At 46.4% G+C, this 18530-nt stretch overlaps 1 protein-coding gene across 21 annotated transcripts in view; it reads left to right on the plus strand.

The window, feature by feature from the left end:
- The window catches only part of DYSF (dysferlin), a 253717-nt gene that overhangs the window by 97760 nt on the left and 137427 nt on the right, over positions 1-18530 (plus strand). For 12 of the 21 annotated variants that reach the window (XM_072651404.1, XM_072598690.1, XM_072597099.1 and 9 more), the window contains 4 exons: positions 811-879; positions 1201-1244; positions 6170-6252; positions 18003-18044. In XM_072651404.1, coding sequence (XP_072507505.1) covers positions 811-879; positions 1201-1244; positions 6170-6252; positions 18003-18044 — 238 coding nt within the window. The remainder of the gene's footprint in view (positions 1-810; positions 880-1200; positions 1245-6169; positions 6253-18002; positions 18045-18530) is intronic. The other 9 variants (XM_072655480.1, XM_072601105.1, XM_072602749.1 and 6 more) reach the window with 1 other exon arrangement.

The raw sequence follows: 18530 nt of genomic DNA on the forward strand, positions 1-18530 counted from the left end.
ATTGGGCCTGTTCTGCTTGGTCCCAGGGATGGGGGGCAGAGGATGGACACTGGGGACAGGCGGGTGTAGGCTGGGTGTTAGGAAAATCATGCCAACCAATAGAGCTGCCCCCTGTGGAGTGCTCCATGCAGGAGGTAGTGGTTTCTGCATCCCTGAAGGTCTTGGGTAGAGGCTGGATGCTGGTGATTCTTACTAAGGTCCAGTCTCTGAGATCCGAACATTCAGGGATTCTGGGATGGGGACGGTCCAGGGTCAGTCTTGTGATTGGGGAAGATTTTGGGCACTTGGAGGCTCCCAGACCATTTAGAAGGATCCAGAGAAACCACAACATACTAGGGCTGGTGTTGAGGGAGGGAAAGGGTAGAATCCAAGGTCCTGAGGCCAGATGCATGACCATTCTTGAGAGTGCTGGCTTTGGAGTCAAGAGACTTGGGTTCAGAATCTTGCTGGGACACTTTTTTTTTCCTGGGTGATGCCCAGCAGGCGCTGGGCTGAGTGCTAGGGATACAGAGAAAGACAAAAGCCAGCCCCTGTCCTCAGGGAGCTCAGTGTAAGGAGGGAGAAAACTTGCAAATTATTCTTTACAAATAAGCTTAAGGCAGGATAATGAGGAAATAATCAAGGGAGTTCCAGCTCTGGACTTAAGAGGAATTGGGAAAGCTTTCTGGGAGAAGATGGGATTTTAGCTGGGACTTGAAGCCAGGCGGGGCAGTGTGGTGTATTGCTGTAGACAGATTCCAAGGCTTTGTTCAGTTCAAAGTCTTATGATTCCAGTACCATGACCATTCCTTTGCATTTTTATTTTTCTAGCTCTGCAGTAAAATTTTGGAGAAGACAGCTCATCCTCAGTGGAACCAAAGTATCACACTGCCAGCTATGGTGAGGGGACTTGAGAAAGGGATGGGAGGGGCTTTATTTCCTACCCTCCTCAGTCCATACCTGGGCTTAGTGGTAGAGAATTCTGGCTCCACCTGGCTCTACCTTCACCATCTCTTTCTCTCTGCCTGAATCCCTTGGCCAACCCACTGCTCTCACCTCATTCAGCTAGATTAGCCCCAGGAGGTCAAGGTCATTGGCTGACTATCTGAACTAGCTGGCTCCTTCCCTTGACCAAGAGCTCCCAGGGTGCTCCATACTCCTGCTAGGAGTTCCTTTTCCAGAAGAACCCAATTGCTCAAAGTTTCTCTCATCTCTCCTCAGTTTCCCTCAATGTGTGACAAGATGAGGATTCGAGTCATGGATTGGTGAGTATTCTGTCTCTGAATTGTAGAATCTTTAGAGCTGGAAGCTGCCAGGGGTAACTGAATTTTCAAAGAACTTTTTAATGTCTGCTCAATTCAGTTCAAGGATTTATTAATCACCTATTGTGCCAGGTATTGACAAGGGATGCTTATTTATTTTTCATTTTATTTTATTTTTAAATTAATAAGCATTTATTTTCTCTCTCTCACCCACCTTCAATTTAAGAGAAAAAAAGGAAAAAAAAAAAACCCACCAATTCTCCGTGTTAAATATATACATTGTGAAGCAAAACCAATTCCCACATTGTCTATTCCAAAAATGTATCTCATTCTGCATCTTGACAAGTGATATTTATATAGTGCCTTTCAAAGATTACAGAATACTTTACATAATTTCTTTACTAGACCCTCCACAACCCTGAGGTGAGTACCAAAAGTGTCATATACCCATTTTACAGATGAGGAAATCAAGTCCAAGAGAAATTAAGTGCTTTACTCATGATGACATTGGTACGAAATATCAGGGTGTCACCTAAGAAGGAAGTGTACGGGGGAAGCACACTGGCTTTAGAGCCACAGTACCTGGCTTCAGATCCTACTTTGGGCATCTCAGTTTCCTCGTATGTAAAACAATAAGGTCATATTCAATGGCCTCTGAATCTATGATCCTAACAGAGCACAGCTCTTTCTCCCATCTCCAGGTCTTTGAATAGGCCAGTCCTTGATGCCTGAAATGCCCTTTCTCCTCATCTCCATTTCTTGATAGTCCTAGTGTCCATAAAAACTCAGCTCAACTGCAACCTCCTACATGAAGTCTTCCCAGGTCTCCCTCCCCTCCTCAGTTGCCCATTTCCTTCCATCATGCCCATCCCACCTTGTATTCATTTTTTGTATACTTCTGTATGTAAATGTTGCATTTGCCCGAACAGAATGGACTCTCTGTGAGGGCAGCAACCGTTTCACTTTTGTCTTGTACCCCCAGGACCTAACATGGTGTTTGGCACATTGTAGATACTTTGTGAATGTTTGCTGATGGATTGATTTGAATTCAGGCTTTCGTGGTTCTTCTAGTCACCACACCATGCATCTCTGCATGCAGAAACGTGGTTCCTCCTTCTCAGGGGACCTCAAGCCTAGCTTGGGGTGAAAAGCCCATATGTAGCATCCAACAAGTACATGTGTACACTTGATAGTGCCAAATGGCTTACAAAGTAATGCTAGAGAACCACTGGTCAGGAATACTGTAGTTGAGATTCTTGGTCAAGGATGACTTGAGTTTGATGGTCTCTGAAGGCCTCACAGCTCTAACATTTGGTGATTCTGGAGCACTAAGCTGAAAAGTACAGATGTTAAGGGCCATTAGAGAATTGGGCTACTGTGGTAGACTGGAGTTGCCAGGAAAGCCTTCCTGGAGAAAGTGGGGACAAGATCTGGACCTGGAAGAATGGGTAAGATTTGGACAGGCAGAGAGGAAAGGAGAGAGCATGGCAGATGGAGGACCCAGCTTGAGCAAGGATACTGAGGTAGGAATGAACATGAGGTCATGTGGAATAAAACAGGGAGAGGGAAGTGTTGGGGGAAATAAGATTGGGCATGTGGGCAGGGTGTGGGTCAGATGAAGCAGCTCTTGTGAAAACTAGGCTGAGAAGTTTGGGCAGGATGAAGGGCCAGGAAAAGTGCCCTAGCGTAGAATGGACCTCAGAATCTGGGTCACCACTGGAAGGTGTGTTCCATTCAGTTCGATTCTGTTAGCCTTTGTTCAGACCCTTCTGTGGGCTAGGCACCATGCTAGGCACCGAGAATACAAGAGCAAAACACAAGAGCCCCTCTCTGGGTAAAGGAAAGCACAGCTCAGGCTGCATGTACGTGGGGTCTCTTGAGCTTGAAAGGAGCAGGGGGAGGAGAAGGGAGAGCATTCCAGCCATGGCTTGTGAGAGGCATGTGGGTCGGGGATGGAATGTCGTTTGTAGGGGGACAGCAAAGAGGTTGGCTTGGCTGGTCTACAAAGGTTTTGCAGCTGGGAAAGGCATGTTTAAAGTAGAGTTTTAGGAATCATAAGAATTCCCCTTGGACTGGAGGGGACTTCTAGAGGTCCTCATTTCTGGCCTCTTGCCCCTGGATTGGGCCACATTCCAACCACCCCAGGTGGAGAGAAGCATCCCTTGTGTGTCCCTGAATAGCATCGTCTATGGGGACTCCCCGGTTTTCCTAGGGCCAAGGTCACAGGCCTCCTAACAAGCAAGACAGGGTTAGGAGGGAAAAAAAAATATTCCGGCTCACCACAGAGCCGTTCAGACATTGTGCCAGGTTCACAGGAATAAAGAACACAGCTTGTGGGAGTCTTAAGAGAAAATCAAAATGAAAATGGGAGGGCGTTCAGTGGTGGGGGAGAGTGTTCTGGGGCCCAACCACTGGTATGTACCATTGGGAAATGGTTTGGAGGAGGATGGGAGCTCTGGGCCTTGAGACATCTTTTCATTTCAGCTAATTGTGTGTGTATGGGGGTGCTGAGTGGTGTGCTTTTTGTGTAAGTGTGAACAGTTTGGGGTTTCTATGTGTTTGCTTGGGTGCGGCCCATGCAGGCATGCTTGTCCAGCTTGTATCCATATCTGGGTAGGTCTGTATGTGCCTTTGTATTAGTGTGTGAATGTCTTTTTGTGTTGTATGCATTGTACATCTCTGGCTTGTGTGTTTGTGTATGTGGATCTCTAGACTATGGGGGTTTGGTTATGTGTGTTTGTTGTGTTTGTCTGTGTTATGTGTACTTCTATGTGCATCATCTTTCTCTGGACTGATTGTATTTGTGTTGTGTGTGTCTATCTGTTGTGTGATTGATGTATCTTGGACTGTGTTTGTGGGTGTGTTGTAGTGTATACAGTGCAGGACTGGCTAAGTGTGTGCGCTTGTGTTGTTCACAATGAATGTCTCTGGGCTGACATTTGTGTATGTCTCCATTTTGTGTTTCTCTGGTCTGTGTCTTTATGTGTGTGCTATGGACGTTGTTGTCTCTTGGTTGTATTTAGGTAGATTTGTAGACACTGCATGCACTGGATTTCTCAAGGTTGTGTCTGTGGGGTGAGCTGTGTGTGTCTCTGTGATCTGTTGATCAAATATCTCTTGGGGTGTGTGTGTGTTTGTGTGTGTGTGTGTGTGTGTGTGTGTGTGTGTGTGTACTGAGAGTGTGTGTTCAGCATATAGCATAGCCCTGATACATTACGGGCCCGTAGCCGTGGGTTTTTGGTCAGGCCTGGGAGTCATTTTTTATTGTGAATCTATTTTGAGATCTTTGGCATTTTCCAAAAAAAACCCCCAAACCCTCAAACCTATGTCTTGGCCAGAAAGTTTACTGCCTCTGCAAGCTCCCCTCCCAAAGCCACAGGGTGCTTTCTTCCAGCACACTCAGATAAACTCGGGTGACCTGGCTCCTGGAAACACGCTGTCTCCAGGGGTCAATTTTCCAGTTTTTTGGTTTTCTTTATTCTTTCCTCCTCCTCCTGGCCCAGTTAAAACCAGAAATCCAATTCTCCTGAAAGCCTCTGACTTGCCCGAGGAGTTGGTTGTTGGTTAGGGCACAGGCCTTGGTGTGGTGGATCAAGATGGGTTTAGAAATACTTTTGGTGATGGGGAGAGGTGGGGAGCCAGATAATCTGCTGATCTGTCCTGGGAATCAGCTTGGGAAAAGCTGGTGTTCAAGGCTGGGGGCAGAATTCACTTCTCTCTGGCCTACTTTTCCTCCTTATGCAGCCTAGAGTTGGAAGCTTTTTAAAACCCAAACACTTAATTACCTCCCAGAGAAAGTGTCAATCCAGAGAGTGGAAGGGGGAGGAAGGATGGGGAGGAGGAAGAGAGGGATGGAGAGATGGAGGGATAAAGACACACACACACACACACACACACACACAGAAAGAGACGTAAAGAAAGACAGAGGCAGAAAGAAACACTGACTGAGGCAGAGAGGCACCTACTATGTGCCTGGACTCTATGATAAGCATTTACAAATATTATCCCCTTTTGATTCTCACAATACAAGGCAGGTATTCTAATCATCTCCATTTACAGCTGGAGACGCTGAGGAAACAGAGGTCACACAGCTAGTAATTGTGTGAATCAAGATTTGAGCCCAGGTCTTCTTGATTCTAGACCTAGCACTTTATCAGAAAGAGGAGAGAGAGGGAGAGAGAGGGAGAGAGAGAGAGAGAGAGAGAGAGAGAGAGAGAGAGAGAGAGAGAGAGAGAGAGAGAGAGAGAGAGAGAGAGAGAGAGAGAGAGAGAGAGACAGGGACAGGGAGAGGGAGAGGGAGAGGGAGAGAGACAGAGACAGAGACAGAGACAGAGAGACAGAGACAGAGACAGAGAGAGAGAGAGAGACAGAGAGAGAGAGAGAGAGAGACAGACAGAGAGAGAGAGTTTAAGGTGGGCTTAGTTCTTAGGAGTTCAGAATGAAGAAGAAATACAGTTTACCACCTCAGGGAGCTCTCATTTGGATGGGGTGATAAATTTGTAATCAATACAATTATCAAAGTCCTTAGAGAAGAAGGGTCAGAGGGAATGAGCGGACCCACATCACTTACCTGCTTAAACCTTCACTGGCTCCCTGTGGCCTCTGGGATCAAAAGCAAATTCCTTATCTTGATGTTTCAGGCCCTTGAAATCCACTAATTGATCAGTCCATGAACAAGCATTTATTAAGTGCCTAATGTGTGTCAGGCAATCTCAGGAATGCTGTAGCACAGTGGAAAGAACACTGGCCTGGGCAAGTATCTTAAGTTTCCTCCTTTGTTGTGAGGATCAGATGAGACAGCACAGCTCAAGCCCCATTTAAATGCTCACTGTTATTTTCATTTCAGTAGCCTGTAGAGTGGGCAGGTTGGGAAACTGCCCCTCTCCCCATTCCCTGGGGCTAAAGCCTTTTCTGGGTCCTCATTCTAGGGATCGTCTCACTCATAATGACATCGTGGGCACCACTTACCTGTGTATGTCGAAAATATCTGCATCCGGAGGAGAAATAGAAGGTGAGTCTATTCCTTCATTCCCTTTTTCCCTCTTTTCTGCCCTCGGTGCTGGGTGGGGTGCAGAGTAGCGTCCTTGCTAATTCTGCATCCCCTTCTGTTAGGGAAACCTCTTCATAGTGAGCTCTCAGGCCCTTTGCTCCCACCAGCCTCACTTCTATTTGAGAAGTTTCAGAAAACCCCATCTAGTTGGACATCCTCAGACAGTAAACATTTATTAAGCACCTATTGTGTACCAGGTTCGGTGCTAAGGGCTGGGGGTGTGGGGTGTGTGGTACGGTGCTGGAAGACCTGAGTCCAAATTCCTCTCTGATACTTATAACCTGTGTGACCTTGGACAAGTCACTTATTCTCCCTGGCGTCTCAGTTTCCTCATCTGTAAAATGAGGGGATTGGGTCAGAATGACCTTGGAAGTCCTTTCTATCTCTAGAACTGTGATGCCTAAACTTCCTTGCCATGATCCAACTGAGACAATGATCTCTCTATGAAGTGGGGCAGCCTAGAAATGCAAACAACTCTCAATTATCTGTTTAAACGAGATCAAGGAATTCCATGTAGTTTCTAAGACTGCAGATAGCTCCACACTGCGGTGTGACCCACATCGCCGTCCCCTTTAGTGGCCAAGGATGGTAAGAAGGTTGTTTTAGATAATGTCCTGCCAGCTGTTAGCCTTTCTTTAATTTCCGATTTGTTGCACCTGTAGTGGGGGTGTTTTTGCCACTAGATGGTGTGTGTGGCAAGGGTCTCTGGGAGCATAGCATCTCTGAGAAACCAGGCTCAGCCACCCTCTTCAGAAGGGAGCAAATCAAAGCCCCCAAACCCCTTCTCTCACCCCTTTCAGCCCCTGCAGGATGGACCTCTGTAGACAGTAAAGGAATTATTCCCAGAGTCAGTGGGTGTTCGTGAAATGGATTACTTCTACAAAATTGTCGTATTGCTCCTATCAGAAGGTCTTGCTTGGGTTCCTGGCTCCCTACCCAAGTAGGAAGTGTGCTCCTATGTAGGGTCTCAGAGACCCTTTCCCAGGCCCCTCTGGTTGGATTTCTGACTAGTACAATGGAAAGATCCATGGGTATGGGAGTCAGATGACCCAGGTTTGAGGTCACCTCTGATCAGCTTGCTACTGTGGGACTTCAGACCTTCACCTCCTCTGTAAAGTGAAGGGGTTCCTCTCAGAGTTCCCACATAGATCACATCTAGGATCCTAACCTTTTCTGAAGTTCTTAGGACACAGAATTTTAGTTTTTAATCATTAGTCATTGTTTCCAAACTGGGCTATTTTCATCCAGTCTGGGAATCAGACTACCATTTTCCTAAGAAATCAAAACCAGGGCAGTTAGGTGGTACAACGGATAGAATGAGAAGCTTGGAGTCAGGAAGGCCTGAGTTCAAATTCTGTCTCAGATCCTAGCTGTGTGACCCTGGCCAAAGCAGTTAACCATTTTTTTTTTCCTGAGCTTCAGTTCCTTATCTGTAAAGTGAGGATAAATTTGTTATTTTTCAGTCACGGATCAGAGCGCACCAATCTTGGGGTTCTCTTGGCAAAGATTGGAATGGTCTGCCATTTCCTTCTCTAATAGCACCTACTTAATAGGGTTGTTGTGAGAATCAAAGTAGAGAACATACATATAGATATATTATAGTATACTCTATATGATATATACTGTACCACATATTATTATATGTACTATATATGACATAGCATAATTATGTTAAGACACATTATAATATTGTTACTATCTGACTGCTTGGCCTCAGTCTAGAGGCTTGTAGGACCAGGAACCTCAGTCTCTAAAATTTTTACTCCCCAGATGTCTGGTTTCTAAGCCTCGTTTGGGCCAACTCACCTCGAACTACAATTCTTAAGACAATAGCTTGCTTTCCTTAGATGCCACCGCTGCTGCTTTGAGAGACTGAGTTGAAAGATTAATTGGTTTACCGGAAAGTCACTGATGTTTTAATGACCTGCACATAAGTAAACAAAGCCTGTTCATCTAGACCCTTGCATGCTAAATTAACCAGAGGAAGTCCAGTTTTCTCCCCATGTGGATAATGCAGACTTCATTTCTGTTTGACCTTCTCAGGTGTTGGTATTATGTGATTCCCACCCCCAACCCCCCACCAGTTCTTTATTCTGTTTGACTCAGGGTAATGGCCTAATGAGTCTAAATTCCCTGCTGGCAGGGAGAGGGCAAGCTAGGGAGAGAGAGAGAGAGAGTGCTCAGGATGTAATTAGTCCTTGCTGGGAGTTTGTCTGCTGGGCGGTTAATCCACAGAAAGAGGATGGCCAAATGGCATTTTCTTTGGGAAATTGTCCTGTTTTATGATAAGTCCTGATGGGGTCTTGGAGATGTGGGAGGGGGGCATTCTTGAATCTCCTCCCCTTTTCCCTTTAGTCTCTCTCCCTGGCATTAGCCCCTTGTTCTTGGCTCTCCCTGGGGGAGACGGAGGTTTTTGTCCTTTATTCTAGAGGGTGTAGTTTAAGTCTGAAGGAATGCTCAGGTCAGCGAACAGGGAGGGAGGCTTTAGGTACTCTCAGTCTCACTAACCCTGGGTAGACCCTGGGTCTGGAGATCTTGCATCCTCTTTGTAAGTTGTGTTTTCTCTTGTACTTTGGGAGGGAGACTGGGACTGATTAGAGCGTTTTATTGGGTGTGATCTGCTAGCTGCCCTGTCCTGGCACTTTATGGGGAAGTGAGGGGGAAGGGGAGGGAAGGGAGGTGGTGGGCAGCAGAAGTGGGGGATGGAGCTGGGGTAGGGGATGCTTCTCAGATGTTGCTTGGAAAAAGAAAGACTTGAAGATTCCTGTGTTGCTCAACTTTGATAGACCTGAACTCAGCAACCGTTTGAAATAAAATGGGAATGTGACATCTGACATCATCCCCTGTCCCATTTCCATCTATGACTGTGTCCTGAGTGGCGGAGGATGGGGCAGTTGGTGAGATTAGTGGACAGTCTGTGGACAGGGTAAGGGGTCAGGGTTAGGCCTGAGTCTGTGCTGTGGCCAGCCTTCAAGGTGATCTGTGGCTAGGGAACAGCATTTCTCTCTGTGAGAAGCCAACTCTTCCAGATGGCATTCAAGCCTGTGACCTTGGCCTCATTAGCACCAAGTTCTAACCACTGTGCAGCCTGGCCCGGTCTGTTTGTAATAATTCAGCAGGAGCTTAAAGCTGAATCTGTTTCCTTCTCACTAACAATTACTGATGCTTTCCTCGGAGCTGCAGCAGCATCTACTCCCTCCCCCTCTCCCCAACTCCCACCCTGCCTCGTTATTGCTGAGAACTGTTCTTGCTCAGGAGGCCAGCTTTCCCACACCAGGGTCATACTTATTTCTGGGGGATATGAAAAAACTATGAATTATTATTCCTGTACCTTCTGCTGTCATTAACCTGCATTCCTGGGCTCAGGGCCCCTCTCCTGAGAGCAGATGGACTGAGCAGAGATGCTCCTGGTCCTGAGCAGATCTAGAGATGTGGTATTGCACCTCTTCCCCCGCACGCTTTACTATTTTTTATGCCATCTCTCTCTAGTTGTTTGACATGCTTGCCCTCCCTTTTTCCCTCCCTCCCTTCTTTTTTTCTTTCTTTCTTTCTTTCTTTCTTTCTTTCTTTCTTTCTTTCTTTCTTTCTTTCTTTCTTTCTTTCTTTCTTTCTTTCTTTCTTTCTTTCTTTCTTTCTTTCTTTCTTTCTTTCTTTCTTTCCCTCCCTTCCTTCCTTCCTTCCTTCCTTCCTTCCTTCCTTCCTTCCTTCCTTCCTTCCTCCCTTCCTTCCTTCTTTCCTTCTTTCTTTTTCTTTCTCTTTACCTATTTTGACCAAGCTGAAAACACAGGGGGCACTGGTGGGTCCAATCCAACTGCTGATTGGCATCAGAACTTTGATCTACTCTATTTCTGACCTGGGCTGATTTGCCCCTCCTTAGGCATCCTGGTTGCCCCCTAGTCATCATACTGGTGCCAGACTTAGTGTGGTCACCTGATTGACTTAGCCCACCCCAGCTCAAAAGTTCCAAGCTCAACTTTGCTGCCAACCTTAGCTCCCCTGGTAACTGGGATCCCAGGTGGGCACCACCATGCCTCACTCTCCTCTTCATTTGAAATATGGCATTTTCTTCTACAGCTGCATTTCATTCTTGAGTCCCAGCCCACCGAGTCTCCACAAGATTTATGAGGCTGACTCTCCCTTCTTGTGTTAGGATATCTTGTTGGTGTCTTGGTGTCAGACCTGTGGATTTTATGGCTGCCTCTTCTTTGGTTGTCCCTCCCTTTGAGTTACTGGGCATCTTTCCTGCTGTTTCTCTTCCTGTACTGTAGCTGCTGTGCTGTGTGCTGGCAACCTTGGTAGATATATGCAGGCAGTTTTCTCATCCTTCCTCCCTTTTTGGTTTAAAGCCTTATTGATCAGATTTATAGAACTCCAAGCAAGCATATATTTTTACCAGTCCTCATTAAGTATGTCTCATCCCTGGTCTCACATCCAATAGTTCTTTATTTTAAGTTGTGGTCCATAAATCTAAATTCTATCCCAGATACCACCTTCTGAACTAGCTACTCCCATCCCGAAGTTTCCTTTTCTCTTCCAAAGCCCTTCAATCGGCAGCCATAATTAAAACACCACCTGTGCCCCTGAAGTCTCCAGTTTCTTGCGCATGGCTTCATTATCCTTAGTGATGCCTTTTCAGTCCCTTCTACCAGGATCGTGTACGTATCTCCATCCTTAGAAGTGGGGAATGCTTGTCAGATTTAGAGGCCCTCCACAATGTCCTAGAAAGATGCCTAGCTTGGGCTTTGTCCTCAATGAGTGTGGACACACAGCTATACCACTAGACCCTGCAACTGAAGAGATCCGAAGAGATCCCCTTCGATGACCATTGTCATGGTCATCACCATACGTTTTCTGAGAGCCCATCATGATCAATGCTGAGGAAATGAAGAGAAATAAGGAAAGGGTCTTGCTCTGCAGAAGCTTATAGTCTTGGAGGCAGAGGTGTGGTCTTAGGAGGGGGGAAGAGGAAGAGGGAGCAAGACTTATCACAATACGTACACTAACAGTACAATGTCCAAATAAGTGGTGTGGTCTCCCAGAGTCAAAGGAGGTCAGGGTAGGCGGAGGTCTCTGGGGGGCTGGAGTGGCCAGAGGAGGCTTCAAGAAGGAAGTGGGTGGGATGTGCCTGGAGATCTCTAGGAAAGAAACAGGAGGAGGAAGGGTATATAGGAAGTGTGGGAGCAGGATGCCCTTCTCCCACTCCACCCCATGACATGAGCAGATATTGAGAAGTCAGCAGACAGATGGACGGAAGGACAGATGTCACTAACCAGACACATGAGAGCAGAGGAGAGTTTGGGAGGCACAAGGTTCAGTGGACAGGGCACAGGCTGTAAAGTCAGAGATCCTGGGGTTGTGTCTCCTGAGATGTTTACTCCCCAGGTGATCCTGAGCAGTCAGCCTCACTAGGTCTGTTTTCTCTTCTTTAAAGTGAGAGGGCTGGATTTTGGAGGTCTCTTCTGGCTCTAGAGCTAGGGTCCTGGCTTTGTGACCTTGGGTAAATCATGTACACCCACGTACAGTGCAGGATGTTTCTTTTTCTGTAAAATGAAGACTGTTGGCAGAATCAATCTGTGTAGGCTTCCTGGAGAAGGAGGAGGGGGGAGGGGAGGAGGAGGAGGAAGGTTTTCAGGGCTTGCCAACACCATCTCTAAAAGGATTTTCCTTTCTTTTTTTAAACCTTATCAGGTATGGTACCTCTGATGGAGACCTGGGCTGGCTCCCTTCTTAACCAACACGTTCTGGGACTTCTCCTTACCAACTAATTCCTTTAAGTAAACTCGTGACTGCTCTTGCATGAGCTGCCCTGCCTGCCTGCTGCCTCCTGCCCGTCTCATCCAGAGCAGCTTGCCTGGGAGGGAGGGTCTTGGCCTGCTCCTTTCCCCATCTCTAACAGCATCCTTTACAAAGCCCTTTCTATTTGTTATGTCATTGGATATCTCACTCCAGCCATCTTGGGAGGTAGGTTGGACAAAGTCAATTCAATTCACTTTGGTTCACCTCAGTTCAATCCATTTCAATTCAGCATTTGACATCAAAACAATCAATGTATTAAGCCTCCTGCTATGTGCTAGAGAGACAATGTCGTATAATGGGTAGAGAGCTGACTTTAGAGCTAGGAAGAGTCAGTTCCCATCCTGTGTCCAACACCTTCTGACTGTTGGATTTGAGCAAGTCTTTGAGCCTCCTAATCAACCATCTCAGGCTATAAGTTGCTGTAAGCAGGTTCCTACTTGCATTGGCTGGGGCTCATTCCTCATCTAAGAGCTCCTTAGATCATAGAAATCCAAGGTCAGGGCTCTTCTGTGCCAGGGGCAGAGACCAGCCTTGAAATCAGCCCTGGCTTCAGCCTCTACCTCCAAGGCCCAAGGCCTCTGGCACTGTGGCCAGTCAGTGAACCCCTCATTGCCAGAAGCAAGGAAGACAGAATTTGGGGGACAGTTACTGATCTGCTCTGAGGGAAGGAGTTTGTCACTAGGAGTGCCCTCTGCCAGGGTAATTCTCTAGCCCCCTCCCCACCAATGTGGTGGGAATACAAGGAGGAAACAGTCCCTGTTGGTGGTAGGATCAATAATACCTAACAATGGTGAATATGAAATAAATATGATAAAATATGCAATAAGAAAAATGGATTTCAGGTCACTGAGGTGTGAAGTACTAACAACCAAGGTAGCTGCTCTTAACGTTGTTTTTGGGGGGACCGTGGACCCCTTGGGGTCTCTGAAGCCTTTGGATCCCTAGAACCACGTTTTTAAATACATAAAATACATAGGATTACAAAGGAAGCCAATTATATAGAAATTCAGGCATCAAACTTAAAACAAAGCTAATTCTGGGACCCCAAGTTAAGAACCTTTAAAGTGAGTGTCATTTGGCAACAAGAGAGGGGACAGAGTCCCAGGATTGAGGGTGAGTGGGCCAGCTGGGACCAGACCCCTGGCTTCCTGAATCCTTGGCTATCCAGTGCCTATTTCTGTCTGAGCTGTCAGCCTCCCTGGCCAGTCTCGGGCAAGCCAGATTGGGAGGAGAATGAATGCAGCATTGGGCAGAGTGAATTCTATTTTCTGAGTGACTCATGACGCTCATTTCCAAGTTGCTTCGTCATCATTTCTTGACGTGAATAGTGGCTCCTAATGCTTGAGCTGGCTCTGCCTTCCGTGGGCAGCATCCCTCCTCATTAATGAGCCCTAAACGTGCATAAATGCACCAGGGAGAGTTGCTCTGGAACGCCTTCCCTAAAATATAGAATGGTCTCACATGGGATAAGTCACTTAGGAGACCCAATGGCTGGAAAGTCAGGCCTGAATCCCTGCCCAGGGACTTCAGGGAAGCCTATTAACCTTTATAAATCTCATTTTCCTCATCTGTGAAGTGAGATGCTTGGACAAGACCAGGGGTCTCTGAATAATATTTTGGTAACTGTATTTCCATACAATGGGTTTCCTTGGTAATCCTGAAGATTTTATTTTGTGCGTTTAAAAGCATCCTTCTGAAGAGAGGTCCACAGGCCTTTACCTGACTTACCTCTAGAGGGGTCTAGGATTCAAAAGAGGTTATAACCTCTGGACTTGATGATCTCTGTTTACTTCCAATCCTCCCTGCTTTAGAGATGTGGAAAGGGAATGAGAAGAGCTGGATTCGAATACTAGCTCTCTTGTAGCCTTGGGCAAGTTACCTAATCCCTCTAGTCCCTGTGATTCTGCTATAAAATGAAGGGGAAGAGCTAGGGGTAGGACTCCACTATAGTGGGGAGACTAGGGGCTCTGGGAGAAGAGGATCTGGGTTTGAATTCTGCCTATGTCATTTTCTATGTTGGGTGAGTTAGTTTTCCTTTCTAGGCATTTTCTATTTGCTAACCTGTAAAATAAGGAGGATGGGTGAGGTAACCTCCAAGGGCAGTCTCCTCCCCCTAGTTCTGTCCCCAGAATGGAAGTGTTGCTGGGAATATAGGCATGGATCTGGTTCTGCTGAGATTGAAAAGAACACGTTCCAAGGTGACACCCCTCATTATGGCAGTGTTGGCTTTATCCTTCTTGACCTCTAGTGGTAGAAATAATAATAACTCTCCCATATGAAATACACATGTAATTATCCCTGTTTCACAGTTGAGGAAACTGAAACCCAAAGACTTGAAGTGACTTCTATAGACTAATAGGGGCTAATGAGTGTAAGACCTGAGACTTGAGCCCCAGTCTCCTGACTTCTAAATAATGCTATGCAGAGAGGTGGTGGATGGGGTGGAGGTCAGGAAAGTGAGTCTCTGGAATAGTTCTGGTCTACAGAATGTCTCCTACCTTTAGGGTGGCTAAAATCAATTTCATTCATTTAATCAGTAGATGTTTACTAAGTTCCTGTTGTGTGCTAGGCACTCTGCTAAGTGCCAGGGATACAAAAGAAAGTAAAAGATGGTTGTTGCCCTCCAGGACCTTAATGGAGGAGAGAGTACACAAACAGCTGTGTACAAACAAGATATGGACAGGATCAGTAGGGAATAATTAACAGAGGGAAGACCCTGGAGGTAAGATGGGTCGGGGAAGGCTTCCTATGGATAGTGGGATTTAAAGGAAGCCAGGGAAGTCAGCTGTCTGGTCAGAAGAGGAAGAGCCTTCCAGGTAAACACCTTCTGGAGGAACCAGAGTGTACTTCTGCATGCCCCTCTGGCCATCCATAAGAAAGGTCAAGGTCTCTGTCCAAGGTGAAGACAGGTGTTTGCTTTGGCTTCCAGGTGTTTCATTGCCAATGTTTTGGATCCATTCTGGCTAAGGGGCAGCTGGAATAACCCAGATGCTTCTGGTCCAGCTGGGGCTCACTACAAGTTCATAGAGTGTCAGATGGGAATGAATCTCAGAGGTCACTGGGCTCAGTTCTCTCCTCTGGCATAGTGAGGAAACTGAGGCCTCCAGAAGGGGGAATGGTTTAGCCAGAGGGAACCTCAGACATCTTCCTGTCTCATTTTTTAAAGGACCCATAGAAGGTTAGAGACATACCCAAGGTCACGCAGCTAGGAAGGGGCAGAAGTGGGCTCTGAATCCACTGCTCTTTCCACAGTGGGGCAGTGTTTGGAGTTTTGCATGTTCCTGTCTCTTTAGCCAAGCCACTGCTCTCCCCCATCGCTGCTGCCTGGAGTACTGTTGATGACCAGTCCAAGAGGGCTTTCTTTGCTCCCTTCTCTCTTCTCCCTGGGAGGTCAGAGCTGATGCCAGCCCCCACCTTCGGGAAGTGCAGTGTCAATGGAAAGTACTGTGGTCTGAGAGTCAGAAGATCTGGGTTGGTCTCCATTCCTTACTCTCTATGTGACCCCGGGCAAAGCATTTCATCTGTCTGAGTCTCTCTGAAATAATAAAATCTGCCTTGTCTCATTGGTTCAATTCAACAAACATTTATTAAACACCTATTGCGTGCAAGACAGGCACTGTGGTGTTGCAGATAGAGAATTATTCTCAAGTCAAGAAGCCCAGATAATAATTACAGCACAGAGGGCTTTAAAATTTGCAAAACACTTTATAAATATTATCTCATTAGATCCTCAGAATAGCCCTGTTAGGGAGATACTATTAATAATGACAATAATATTTATAGCTGACATTTATAGAGCACCTACTGTGTGCCAGAGCTAAATGCTTTACAAACACTATTTTATTGATGTCTTAACCTTGGGAGTTAGGTGCTATTATTATCTCCATTTTACAGATGAGGAAACTGAGGCAAAGTTGAACGTTAAGTGATTTGCCGAGGGTGGCACAGCTAGTGTTGGAGATTGGATTTGAACTTGTGACTGAGCCTGACTGAGTCCAGCGCTCTAGTCACTGCACTGCTTAGTTGTCAAGTCCTGATACACTGACTTTATGATCTCGCACGTCATTTCTCATTGTTTTAGGTATCTCAGACTATTTAAATAAAAAGTGATGGCTGTTTGGTGGAGGTAGTTTCCTCACTGGGAGTTCCCTATGCAAATAAAAGCACAGGCCTGGCTAAAAACAAACGAACGAATGAATGAATGAATGAATGGATGGATGGATGGATGGATGGATGGATGGATGGATGAATGAATGAATGGATGGATGGATGGAGTGCTGGGAACCATCCTAAGGGCTGAGGATACAAAACCAACACTGAGGCAGTCCCTCAGCCCCTCGCTGTACTGGGTCCTCCTAAGGAAGGTGATGATTTCTGATTGTAATTTGGTTATTTATGATTCTAATTGAGACTGTTCCTGACAAACAATTGAATAAGCTGCCCAGGCACTTCCTGGTGAAAGCAGCAAAGCCCCTTTCAAAGCCTCTCCAAGCCCCTCCCTCTCTTTGGTGCTAGGGTCTCTTTCCATCTGTAGAACCAAAGCGATGAGTTAAGGGTATTGAGGTCCACGGTTCAAAGGCAGAGCAGCCAAAATGCTAAAAACCCAGTGGGGGGAGTGGCAGGAGTAGAACCAGGAAGACCCAAGTTCAAATCTAACCTCAGACACTGACTGGCTGTGTGACCCTGGGTAAGTCACTTTACCTCTATTTCCTCAATTGTAAGATGGGGATAATAATAGCAGCATCTTACCTCCTGGGGGTGTCATGAGAATCAAATGAGATAATGTATAAAGTGCTATGTCAACGCTAGCTGCTTCTGCTGCTCTTATTATAATTATCGTTGTTATAACTGTAACATTACTGTCACCCTTGGCGGACCAGGCTCAGGGACACTGGGCACCCTGACCTTATTACTTGGGCTTTGGGGTGAATATGGATACACACACACACAAACATGTGTGCATTCACGTGCATCTGATAATCAGACAGGCATCCCTCGCTAGACAACGCACCACAGTCAGAAGCCCCCAGACTGAACCATATTCAGACACACCAAATGTACCCTGTCCCCAAGATATACACATATTGACCTTCTACACAAATATATTCAGTTACACACATGAGCAGACACATGTACATGGGTACTCATAGACCCACACACAACATACAGGCATGGATTGCACATATATATGATCACTGTTCACACCTGGCATTGACACTGGGCCATGAGCTCTTTCTCTCTTCCTTGGAACTCCCATTGGGGAAGTAACTCTCTGAGGTTCATGGGCTCAACTTGTGTTACAGCAGGAAGGCTCCTTTCTCAGCCTCAGACCCAAGCAGGGACATCTGGGTGGAGACCTGGCATGTTAGACCCCAAGGCTTAGGGAAGGCAAACCTAGTTAGTCTTCATCCTCTTAGATGGCACTTCTTTCCTTAGAGAGATCCCCTTGATCATTACTGTCCGTTTTGGTAAGATTAGCAGGCAGTGGGGCAGATAGTAGCACTACTGGGCTATGGGATGGTCTACCAGATGTAGAAAGATAAAGCACTTATTAAGGGCTTACTGTGTGCGAGACACTATGCTGATGAGTGAGAATCTGGTCTGAGCAGAATGAACAGGTTCTGGAACCAGGGGGTGGGGCATGGAATGGAACGTGGGACTGTCGTAGACATACTGAATGAGCCATAGAATAATTTGCTTGCACCTCTGTTTGTCTGTTCTTCTGTCTGTCCATTCATCTATCCCTCCATCCATCCTTCCCTCCATCCCTCCATCCATTAATCCATCCCTCATCCACCTACCTATCTACCCGCCTGTCCGTCTAAGTATGCATTCATGTAACCTGCCCCTGGATGACAACCTTATCCATGACATGCTAACCCTCTTCTTCATTTCTCCATTTCTTTACACTTCAGAGGAGCCGCCCGGTGTGGTCAACCCTTACCGTGCCTCTGACCGTACGTTGCTCGCCTCCCAACGGGGAGAAGGAGGGATTGTTGGGCTGGGGTTCCTTTGGGATTCAGGGGTGGATGGGATACAGGCTGTCATTCTTTTCAGTCTAGGATGGTCTGCATGGGAGAGAGGGACCATGATAATTCATGAAGTGCCATCTCTGGGCCAGGCACAGAGGATATAGTTATAATAGATAAAATCTTTCCTCCCAGAGAGCTTACATTCTGATGGGGGAAAGAAGTTCATTAATAAAGAGAAATTGCTTTGAGCAGAACACTCCTCTCCCTCTTCCCTTCCCATTTCCACTGAGTTTTCTTTCTTTTTTCTAGTTAGGGGACTATGGCAGGTCCAGCTCATTGGGTCCAGTCTGTGCATTGCACAACACATTGGGGACAGAGAGACGGCAACAGTAAAGGGGCAAAGTGAATCAGTTCTGGCTCTCAAGGAACTTACAATTTACTGGAACATCCTCTTGGGCCAGAGTAGCAAAG

Source organism: Notamacropus eugenii, chromosome 1 (genome assembly GCF_028372415.1).
Source record: "Notamacropus eugenii isolate mMacEug1 chromosome 1, mMacEug1.pri_v2, whole genome shotgun sequence".
NCBI lineage: Eukaryota > Metazoa > Chordata > Mammalia > Diprotodontia > Macropodidae > Notamacropus > Notamacropus eugenii.